Here is a 12,374-nt window from a genome sequence, read left to right as displayed (position 1 = left end):
CAAATCTGACATGGGATGTGCACATAACTATAGATGTATTTCCTCGCGATACGAGCAAAAATTATGCATGTTCACGTCAGAATTGTGAGAATCACAGTAAATCCTGTGTGAAATACAGTGAAAAACGAACTCGTTTTAGGATTTTCCAAATGATAAATTTATAAATTACAAAAGAATTTTATTCCAGCGATGGAAGACAGTAATAAATGAGAAACTTGTTAAAAAATTAATTTTGATTATGTATTTCGAGCCCTGACATTAATGCATATATGTAAATTGCTAGAATCCAAGATTTGGTCATCATCAGCAACGTAAAATTATCCCCAACCAGTTTCCACACACACACACACACACACTCACACACAAATCCTTCGACAAAGCCAGGAATTTTGGAGCTCTCTCTCTCTCTCTCTCAATGGATTTCTATGGCAGCAGTGACCGCAAAGGCTTCAAAAGATCCGAGCTTTACTCCACAGTCGTCATTCATGGCGACGACGAAGACGAAGACAACCCACAAGACGAAGAAGAAGAAGAAGAAGATGAATCATCTCTCCCTCCTCTCCTTCAACGCTTACCTAAAGATTTCGGAATTGCTCCAGACGACGAAGACGAAGACTACAATGGAGATTTCGGAACTATGATCGTCAAACCAGATCGCAATCGTTCATCTTCGTCATCTTCATCAATGACATCGATCAGGCGCTCGCGTGATTTTTCTTTCTCAGATCGAAATCAAGGAAGTCCAAGGAATCGAAGGGATATTGAGGATGATTTCTCCACATTTGTTGTTAGATCAACATTTAGGTCTGATCGAGAGTCCGAAAGTGGTACAATTGTGAGGAGGAGTGGTGGTGGAGGTGGAGGTAGTGGAGGAGGGTCTTATTTATCTCCAACGATGAGTAGGGCAGTAGAGAGTATGCAGGCTGTAGGGGAATTAGGGTTTGGAAAGCAGAGGAAGGGGAGTTCATCTTCTCAGGGGGATGAGACAAGGCCACCGAGGAAGATTTCGGTTAGTTCGATTCCTGATAGTGTCACAAGGGAGGATCCTTCCACTAAGTACGAATTGCTCAACGAACTTGGTGAGTCTCAATTTCAATGAAATGCAGGTTCTTTGTTTTGTTTTTCGTTTTTGATATATATAGGTATGAAATATGGAAATGTGGATTCTTTATCCTCATAGAATTGCTACATTTGAGTTTCGAGTGGTATACACACCCTAAAATTGTGCAATTCATTATAATTAATAGTTAATGAAGAGGGTGATAATCTGGAAGTTTGGGAACTCAGGTAACCAATGTTCCAAAAATACGAAGGTGTTAATGGAGTGGAAAGTATAAGTCTTAACCTAACGATCATAACTTACCCCCACACTTCAAGGCCGGCGCCCTTGTTGGCCCAGTTTATGGTGAGCCCAAGTACCAGGTACCCATTTGTCTTTTTCCATAAGTCACCCTTTCCCAAACTAATCACGGTGGCTTACTGCAGCGGACCCCTTCCATATCCCATATTATGGCGAGAGGTCCCCCCCCTTTCCCCTTTTTTTTAATTTTTAATTTTTAGTGTCCCTTCCGTATCCCATACTATAGAGGAGCCCCCTTTTGTCCCTTTTCCCCTCTCATAATCGCCTCCCCATGATCCGAACCCTAGTCGCGAGGTTGGCTCTAATACCAAATGTTGAGCCAAACCAATGCTCCAAAAATACCTAGGCGTTAATGGAGTGGAAAGTTTAAGTCTTAACTTGAGGATCGTAACAAGTAACTATTCACAGCCTTGAGTCCAATGAATAGTGGTGACTCCTTCAAATCCCAAGTTGCATAATCCAAATCACCCAGAAGGAAGATTGTCAAGCGAGAGAGAGGGAGACTACCCTACAGCCATCATTGTGGGTGTTGCAAGTGGTTTTTGGGGTTTCTAAATTTGATTCTTCTTATTATAAATAAAATTCACTTTTTTTTGTGTGGAAATTTCAGGGAAAGGTTCGTATGGAGCGGTGTATAAAGCTAGAGATATAAAGACTTCGGAGCTAGTTGCGATCAAAGTTATATCATTATGTGAAGGGGTATGTATCCAATTCAGTAGTTGATTTGTTTGGGTGAATTTCTGCACATGAATCACTATGTACTCTATTACAGGAGGAGGGATATGAAGATATTCGTGGAGAAATTGAGATGTTGCAGCAATGTAGTCATCCAAACGTGGTCCGCTACCTTGGGAGCTACCAAGGAGAAGAGTACCTTTGGGTATGAGCAAAATATTCATAGTATTATATTATGATGCATTGTAATAAGGTGTATTGTGGTGCCTCATTTCATATTTCAAGAAGATTGGAGTCAAATCCATTCTTCATCACGAAAACATTGGCTTGCATTGCACAATTTTCTATCCTCAGCACAAGTTTGCATGTTGTGATCCCGAAGGTTCAAAAATTATATTTTTCTTTTAAAGGTTCCTAGTACATGTTGGAAGGTTATGAATCTTTACATTCTCACCCATTTCACTAATCATGAAAAGTTTATTTGCGTTGGCAGATAGTCATGGAGTACTGTGGAGGTGGTAGTGTTGCTGACTTGATGAACGTTACTGATGAACCTTTAGAGGAGCATCAAATAGCTTATATTTGTAGGGAAGCATTGAAGGTAATGGTTGCAGTTGTTGGTTAATTTGGACATGAGCATCATATAGGACAAGTGAAAACCGGAAAAAAAAAAAAAGCATTGATGAGAAAAACCTTTCTATTCAAACAAAAGCATGACTAAATTTCTTCTTTTCTTGGACTTGCTTCAAGCAAAACTCAGGAATTTCAGCCAAAACGTTTATGATTTTGCTTCCGAGATGCAGTGTGTGTGTTGGGGGGGGGGTCAGCCATGTTGTGTTGAATTAATTAACCAGATTTTTTCACTCTCTCTTGATTGAAAGTTCATTTTATTTGGGGCAGGGTCTATCGTATTTGCACTCAATTTTCAAGGTCCATAGAGACATTAAAGGTGGCAATATCTTGCTTACTGAACAAGGAGAAGTCAAGCTGGGTGAGTACACCTCAAAATTTATTTTGTTATAGCTATTATAAATGTAAGTTGTGTTCACATTTAAAAAAATCTGTTATGTGGAGCATTAGATTATTCATCAAGATTCTGTTTGATGAACTTGGCACAAATTAGAAATATTAATAGAGTTCGGTAACTCTTTGGAGGGTTTTGTTCTCCCTAACAACTCCTCCCAACACACATCATGGGCCCCACAATCATGGGGTTGATATATAAGATAAAAATTCAATTAAAAAATTCTTCAAAAGTAGTCCCTATAGGGTTCAAGTACCATTAGACGCTGTAAACCACAAGCCAATTATTGGTAAAATGCATTAGACACTATTGAAATTAGCCCCACAATTAAGAGCTTATGAGCACTTTATTTTGGAGTAGTCAAATTGGGCTTCTAGATTTCATTCTTGCAAGGAGCACTGGTCCATAAAAAAAATTGGGATTTGTTGACCAAAATACCATTGATGAAATAATACGTTTCACTCAAATGTCCAACCCTGTTTCACTCAAGCTCATTGATAGTTTACCTTTGATCACAAAACCTCCAACAAGCTGTAGATAAGAGAGCTAATCTATAATGGACAAGACCAAGTTTTAGATTTTTATTATCTTTTTATTATTGAATTTGTTCAGTAAATCAAACAAGTCCACACTTTCTATTCAAATTTCCTATTCTCAGTAAATTTTCAGTGGTTTTATGGTAAGAACTGAATAAGCAGTTGTGGACAATGTTATTTATGAAATGACCATGATTAAATCTTATAAAATTTTGATGAAGGACCTAGTCTAAAGCAACTATGCAATTTAGATAACATGCAAACTGGAAAGGCCAATGAGGGAACTATAGAATGGAACCTAAATAATCTTGAAATTTTCTTTGAACCTCCAATAAACGACCACTTAGGCATTGTGAGTGCATATGATATGCATGGCATCACTGTTGAATAGAAGACAGACTAACGTTATTTTTAAGAGTGAATTGGTTTGTGGTTAATGTGATAGCATATATGGAATGTGCTCATAAATTCTAGGAGTGAATTGGGTTGATTTTATGATAACTTTTCTAGCTCATAACTCACAAAACATATTTCAAGGCATAGTATTGGATTAGGAGGGTTAAAAACAGTAATTTGTTGCGTATAAGGGCATTCTGGTATTTTTCCCTGTATTCATGGTGGTTCTATACCATTCTCAAGGCATAGTAGGTTTAGAAACAGTAACTGTTAGTTGTAAGGATGTTCTAGTCATTTTTAAGAAGTCAAGATGGTTCCCAAACACCAATCTACCCCAAGAGTAGTTCTGATACCACTTTTCAGAATTGGTTCCCAAACACATCCTAAACCACGGTACTTCTCTAGCTCTTTCAAATAGTACTTCAACTCCAACACTATCTTGAAGTACTTCTGATTCCAGTATCCACACAAGCCTTGATATCCAGACCTCAATTATCATTAGGTAGGGAGATTTTATAGCAAATCCTCCCTTGATAAGATTATCGTCACGTTAGCTTAGCTGAAGGTTGGTTATGTTCTCTTTATTACACCATTTGATCCCTGAAGATATAACAAGTCCGAGACTTCTCTATTATATCATGTGGCATTTGCTAGAGTTTTTCTTTTATTATTTTTCTGTTTAAAGAGTGTTGATCTAGTAGAATTTTAGAAGAAGAAAAATCAAGTCTCATAATGAGAGCTTGGTATATATTTATAACCCATAAGAAGGGAATGGACATAAATGCCCTTACATATAAATAATAATAGAAATAAAACCATATAAATCAAACTAGAACTAACTATCTATTCTAATATTTCCAATACTCCCCTTCAAGCTGGGGCAAATATATCAACTAGGCCCAGCTTGGCGAGATGATAGTTTGTGACAGAAGGTCCAACAGATATTGTAAGCATATCGGCTAGTTGATCTGAAGAAGAAATAAAGATTGTCTTAAGTACACCAGATTGAACTTTCTCCCTGAGAAATTGAATATCAACCTCAATGTGCTTAGTTCTTTCGTGAAGGACTGAGTAAGATGCAAGCATGATAGCAGACTTGTTGTCACAGAATAGTGAGGAGGAACCAACAATAGGAAATCCCAATTCTGTTAGCAAAGATCTAAGCCAAAGAATCTCACATGTGCCAAGAGCCATAGCACGATACTTAGCTTCAGCAGAGGAATGAGAAACCACACTGTTTCTTACTTTTTCACGAGATAAGATTACCGCCATAGAAAGTACAGAAATCAGATGTAGATCTCTTATCTGTTAGAGAATCCGCACAATCGGCATCAGTGAAATATGACAGATGTGGCTGAGCAGTAGATGAATAAAATAAGCCTAGACCTGGACGAGACTTCAAGTAGCGAAGGATACGATATACGGCATCAAGATGAAAGGTACGCGAAGTATGCATAAATTGACTGATTAGATTAACTGTGAAGGTCAAATCCGGTCTAGTGTTAGTTAGATAAATCAAACGGCCTACGAGTCTCTGGTAAGATAAGGGATCAGATAAAAGTTCCCCAGATTCAGTATGAATGCGATGATTTTGATTCATTGGGGAAGAGGCAGGACGACAACCAAGCATACCAGTGTCCTGAAGAAGATCCAATGTGTATTTACGTTGAGATAACGAAATATCACGGCGTGAGCGCACTATCTCTAACCCTAAAAAGTACTTGAGGAGACCTAAGTCCTTAACCTCAAAAGCACTACCCAACTACCTTTTAACCCTATCAATCCATTGTGTATCATTTTCAGTTACTATAATATCATCTACATAAATCAAGACAATAGTATTGCGGCCATCTACTCCTTGTCGAATAAAGCAAGTATGGTCAGAGTGGCATCTGAAAAATCCCATAGATAAAATGACCTCAGAGAAACGCTGGAACCAGGCTCGTGGAGATTGCTTTAGGCCATACAGAGATTTAAGAAGGCGACATACTTTCCCAGAATACTCCCCTTGAAGACGAAATCCAGGAGGGGTATCCATATAAATGACCTCTGTCAGATCACCATTTAGAAAGGCATTATTCACATCAAGCTGGTGAAGATATCATGAATGACAGGCAGCTAAAGAGATAAGTAAACGAATAGTAGACAGTTTGGCTACAGGGGCAAATGTGGTTCCAAAGTCCTTTCCCGGAGTGCGTAAATCCCTTAGCGACGAGTCGAGCCTTGTAGCGAATAACAGTACCATCTGCAAGATACTTGACTGTGAAAACCCATTTACAACCAACAGTTTGCTCCCCAGAAGGAAAAGAAACAAGATCCCAGGTGTGATTCTTCTGCAATGCATCTATCTCAGTAGTCATGGCTCTAGTCCACAGGATCATGTAAAGCCTTAGATACAGACCGAGGAACCCGAATAGAGTCTGTGGTGACAAGATAGGCTCGATAGGAAGGAGAAAGACTGATAAGAAACAAACTGGGCGATAGGGTGATCAGTAACACACCCTCGTTTACCTTTGCGAAGTGCAATAGGTAAGTGAGAGTCAGAAATAGAAAGAACAGGTGTAAATGTAGAAGGAGATATACCTGAATCCAAGGAGGAGGTTGGCAAAGTCTGAGAGGGGGGAGGGCCACGAGAGTAAATTTGTAGCGGCGGCGGCGAAGATGAAGATGGAGAGAAAACTGGAGATGGTAGCACTATTGAAGAAGAATCCTGTAAAGGAGAAGAGTCCTGCAAAGAAAATGAAGTACAAAAATATGGAACATTTTAAAAAAAAGTGACATCCAGGGAATGAATAATACGATGAGAGAGGGGATCATAGCACCGATATCTTTTGGACATAGATGAGTAACCTAGGAAAACACAACGAATGGCTTTGTCATCTAGTTTGGTGCGATGGGGAGTCCTATCCTGAACAAAGCAGGTACACCCAAAGACTCTCGGTGTAAGGGGGAAGAGAGTGCTATCAGGTCAAAGAACATGAAGAGGCACCTTTCCCCCTAAGGTGCGGCTTGGAACACGATTTAGAAGGAAAGCAGCAGTAAGAACTGTCATATTCCAATATGACTTGGGAATATGCATCCGTCGCAGAAGGCAACGGACAATGTTCATGAGGTGGTGATTTTTACGTTCAGCTACCTCGTTTTGCTCAGGAGTGTAGGGGCAAGTTAACTGATGAAGCATACCACACTCATGGAGATGGGACCGAATCCCATCTGAAATATATTCTCCTCCATTATCCATTCTAAGAGATTTGACACTAACGTTGTACTGAGTCTGTATCATTTTAAGGAAGTTAACAAAAATAGGAAGCATCTCAGAGCGAGAATGCATTAAATAAACCCAATTACAACGAGAATAGTCATCAATAAATGTAACATAATATCTATGACTATTAAAAGCAGTAACAGGAGAAGGCCCCCACACATCAGAATGAACTAAGTCAAAAATAACATTAACTTTATGCATGCGAGGAACATAAGAGGTACGTATGTGTTTAGAAAGCTCACACACATAGCACTGAAATTTGTGTCCATTACAAGAAATTTTTAAAGTTGGAAATAAAGAATATAGGTGCTGAAAATTAGTATGTCCTAAGCGAGCATGCCATAAGTCTAAAGTCTGGAAAAAAAAGCATGATTCCCAGTGAGTGGGAGGACGGAAGCCGGAACAACAGTAGGTGGTGTGCCAAACAAGTACAGCCCATCCCTCTCATACCTTTTGCCAAAAATCCTCTTCGAAGTCAGGTCCTGAAAGACACAGTGAGTGGGAAGAAAGTTACAGAACAGTTTAAAGATTTGGTAATACTACTCACAGACAAAAGGTTAAGAGAGAGGTGCAGAACATGAAGAACAGAATCAAGAGGAAAATCAGGGGATAATGAGATAGTACCCTTATTGTGAATAGGAGTAAGGGACCCATCAGCAAAGCGAACCTCCTTATGAGTAGTAGGAAAAATAGAAGAAATAAAAAGATTGGACTCACTGGTCATGTGATCAGAGGCACCAGAATCAATGACCCAAGGCAGAGGAGCAGAGCCAGACTGAGAAACATGAAATGCAGAAGAGGTACCTGGAGGTGTGGTAACAGAAGCAACTGTCAAGGATGAAGGAATCTGGGCCTGGATCTGATCCCGTACAATAGCTGTAATCTGTGTCTGGAGATGTTGCAGATCAATAGTACCAAGGGATGCTGAATCAACGGAGGTAGATTCCACACTAGCTGCACGGGGCTGTCCCCCAGAAGATCTCAACAGGTGGGGATAGAGCTGAAAACACCGAGCCTTCTCATGACCAATCTTCCCACCATGGCTACATGTAAGGCCACTTCCTTTACCACGTCCACGACTTCCACAGCCACGATTTCCGGACCCGTGAGTACGGGAGTTAGAGAACCCTGAATTGATTGCAAGGGCCATCTGATCTGTATTGGAAGCAGAGATAATGACAGGAGACTGAGTCTGAGAGGGAACTACACAGCGACGACGCTCCGTACTATCAATAGTCGCAAATGTCTCAAATAAGGAGGGTAGAGGAATGGTATTAAGGATTTGTGTCTGCAGTGCCTCAAATTCAGGGCGTAGACCCATGAGGAACTGATATGTCTAATGTTTAGCAATCCTCTTTACCATATACCCACCTGCCTCAGAAGACAATTCAGCCATAGACTCATAGTGCGAGAGTTCTTCCCAACGAGACTGAAAAAATTCAAAATAGTCTGCAACATTCTGATTTTCTTGTGTAGCTTGCGCAATATTCCGATAAAGCTCATAAATCCTCGAGTCATTCCGAGCGTGTGCATATGTCTGATTAAGAGCTGATCACAAAGAAGAGACAGTCTTATGATACATAAACATAGTGTAGATGTGTTGCTCCATAGAGTTAAATAACCATCAAAGAATGGTGCAATTACCAATTTCCCATTATTCAAATTTAGGATCCGTGAGTGGTGGCTTATGAACAACACTGGACAACCAACCAGATTTTCCTCTACTACCCAAATAAAGTCGCACCGGCCGGGACCAGGATTGAAAGTTACGACCATCTAGCGGGGCATTGGTTATACGCTGGACTGAGAAATTAGCCCCAAGGGTCGTGGTAGAATCCTTAGTTTCATGAGTCGTCGTCATTGCACACTATGAACATAAAGAAATTTTGGATTGAAGGGAGATCTCCAGTATTAGTACCGTCGAAGGTTAGATAGTGATACTAAGTGTTACTAATTGTTGTCGGAACTCCGTGCTGATGACTACTATTGGTGCAGGTCTTCGTACACACAAAAAACAACACCTTAATGATGAATCACGCACACAAAAAACAGCACCAGTTGCTGTCGCAGTAGGAAACCAAGCAAAAATAATTCTCCCAGGTCACAGAGCAAGACTTTGCTGCTGTCGTAGGGTCACAATGCAGCCTTCTGCTGCTGCCGCAGGGTTAAACTCACCCCAAAATTGATGTCGCAGGTCACAGAGCAGCCTGTTGCTGCTGTCGAAGGCAAAAAACAGCACCAGAATTGCTGTCGCAGGTCACAAAGCAGCCTGTTGCTGCTGTCGAAGGCAAAAAACAGCACCAGAATTGCTGTCGCAGGTCACAAAGCAGCCTTCTGCTGCTGTAACAGATCTTTGCACAACTCCAGGGGGGTCGTAGATCAAAGAGTTGCTGTTGCAGGTCACCCAGTCAAGTTCTGCCGCTGTCTCAGGTCTCCACATAGCGCAATAAGACTGTCGTAGGGTACGTACAACCCAAAGATACTCTCGTATGACAGCAGCAAGGGTAGAACTATTAAGGAAAAAAAAATTGAACAAACTACCTATAAAAGGCAGAATCCTAATCGTAGGATTTTAAACACAGCGCAAGTCTCTATTGTAGCATGTGTAAAACAAATAAAGTACTAGGTTTTCTTGGCTTTGATACCAAGTAGAATTTTAGAAGAAGAAAAATCAAGTCTCATAATGAGAACTTGGTATATATTTATAACCCATAAGAAGGGAATGGACATAAATGCCCCTACATATAAAGAATAACAGAAATAAAACCATATAAATCAAACTAGAACTAACTATCTATTCTAATATTTCCAATAGATCCTATGCTACAGGGAGTTGGATTGATATTTGATATGCAACTCCAGCTCTTCTTGTGTATCACATGATGTATTATTTTGAGTTGACTGATCCATATATGTTTGGCCGCCATTTGGTGGATTTTGACACTTAATTTCAGCTTTATCGGTTAATTCTGGCTTTAGGTTCAAGCAATTTTCATTATGTGGTGAGACCTGAGAACTATCAATAATAAGCCAGTTTATAAAGCTCATGATGAGAAATGCTTGAATCCAATGGTTAGAAATCATTGGTCAGGCTAATTTTTAGTGTCCTAGGTTGATTAGAGGGTGACATAAACATTTATTAGACTGTGTAGGCCTGAAAAAATCTGTCACATGGCATTCATAGGGGATTTTGAGTAGGTTAGCCACTCAATTCCCTGAAGTACAAGACATCAGTTCTTAGGTGAAAAGAGGAGAATGCAATAGGGAATCCACATCTTCAGTCTTTTTTTGTCTGGGGATGGTTTCAGGATGGACCTCCTCCCTGTATCCTCTCCTGTCATTTATGATGGCTTGGGATTTTGGCAATCACAAAGATTTCTAGATATGCGATCACCTTTCTGATCTCCTCAGTTTGAATATGTAGAAAATCAAGCAAAGAGGTAAGTTTCTCTATCTAATAGCTGGTTTTTCCATGGAGAATACAGACTCGAACTGAATTCACTTTTTCTTTGAATAACAACATATTTTAAAATATTCTCATTGAATGAGCTCATTTCAGTCTGTATTGAGATGCACACAATTCAAACCTTGACGAGCTGAAAAAATCCAAAATTTTCAATAAACCACAACTTGCTTTCTTGTTCTATTCCAATCTCAACAAATACTGAGATGTCTCGTGCAAAACATTCTAAAACTAAATAATACTTTGAACCATGGTATAACTCAGGATTGGTTTGACACTCAGAGTCAGGTTTCTTTGGATGTAGGATCCTATTGTATTCATTCATTATAAATGATCCAATCCTAAGGAAAAGCGGAATGAGTCCTTAAATGGCTTGATGAGGTTCATTGCCCTTAAGAAGGGGAGGATGGTTGAACACGAAGGTAAATCCAAAAGGGGACTTCTCAATAGGGCCATCTTCTGTGCCAGTTGCCATCTCCGGTGCTGGTTGCTCACCCTCCTCTCTCTCCCTTCTTCTACTACTTCTGCTTCTTCATCGTCCTCCTCTGATTTTTTTCCCTTTTATTTTCTAGATGTAATCAAACAATGGACTTTAGTTTTTCCACCCTACCCATTTTCCACTACCATTTTCCCATCGATTTCAAAATTCAAGGAAAATGAAGTTCCATGCTATCAAAGAGAACCTTAAAGTTTCAAGGCATTTGGATGGCATGCAAAGAATATGATTAAAGACTTCTTGAAGATTGTTGTGAGTTGGCTTTAGATATATTTGTGTCTTTATACAGGTTTTTGATGATCATTCTATGTTAGAATATTTCTGTTCGAGTTACTTGTGTCGTATTTGCATCTGATGGATCTCTTTGATTTCCTTCTTTAAGATTCATAAAACAACCCATTTGCGAAGGTAAGCGTTCTTTGAAATCAAACATAATTTATCGTAGATTGACCTAACAAGATTTAAGGAAAAAAAGAGGAGAAAGCAGGATTAATGGAGAGCAATCAGGATTATTAATAAGGCATCTGAAAGATGGCTACATATGCTATACATTTTGAAATCCCATGATGCATATCTTTGTTTTTGCATTATGAGGTTGACAGTTCATTGTTTTTGTCTATTGTTGCTTGAAAATTAGTGGTGGACTGATTTGGGAAACATGGTGCAACTGTGTTGATCCTATGTGCAGGTGATTTTGGTGTTGCGGCACAGCTTACACGGACCATGTCAAAACGCAACACGGTAATTTTTTTTTAATTGATTAAATTGAAAATAAGGATACAAAGAGGGAGAGTGAGAAACAAGCACCAGAAAACAAAAAGAACAAAAACTACAAAGGCGATACAATATTACAAATAAAATCCCATCGAGTAAAAAAGTCCTCGAAAAAAACCTCTCTAAACTCCTTGAATATTTTGCACCAAAATAAAAGAAATCCAAGAATTAATCTAATCATCGCTTCTATTGACTTTGAGTTTCCTTGGAAAGTTCTAGCATTTCGTTCAAGCCAAATACCTCAAAGGATCATGAATGGCGTTAAACTCCAAATTAACTTCTTAGCATGGCAAAAACCCAACCCCATCTGAAGCCATTTATCAAAAATACCTCTAATATTGCCTGGGGCAAAATGATCCACCTCAAACATAGATAATACATGATC

The 12,374-nt window shown here is 39.4% G+C and overlaps 1 protein-coding gene across 1 annotated transcript in view; it reads left to right on the top strand.

Moving 5' to 3' along the window:
- Window positions 1–303: 303 nt before the first annotated feature.
- SIK1 (Protein kinase superfamily protein) overlaps window positions 304–12,374 on the top strand; it is a 45,077-nt gene continuing 33,006 nt past the window's right edge. Inside the window, exons 1-6 of the mRNA XM_086433872.1 lie at window positions 304–1,079; window positions 1,971–2,059; window positions 2,133–2,240; window positions 2,529–2,636; window positions 2,936–3,026; window positions 11,904–11,956. Of these exons, the coding sequence (XP_086289998.1) occupies window positions 416–1,079; window positions 1,971–2,059; window positions 2,133–2,240; window positions 2,529–2,636; window positions 2,936–3,026; window positions 11,904–11,956 (1,113 nt within the window). The 5' untranslated portion in view covers window positions 304–415. The remainder of the gene's footprint in view (window positions 1,080–1,970; window positions 2,060–2,132; window positions 2,241–2,528; window positions 2,637–2,935; window positions 3,027–11,903; window positions 11,957–12,374) is intronic.

The sequence above is a fragment of the Akebia trifoliata genome, chromosome 3 (assembly GCF_017979445.1).
Source record: "Akebia trifoliata isolate Shusen 1 chromosome 3, ASM1797944v1, whole genome shotgun sequence".
NCBI classification, from domain to species: Eukaryota; Viridiplantae; Streptophyta; class Magnoliopsida; order Ranunculales; family Lardizabalaceae; genus Akebia; species Akebia trifoliata.
This window is presented reverse-complemented; position numbering and strand designations above follow the sequence as displayed.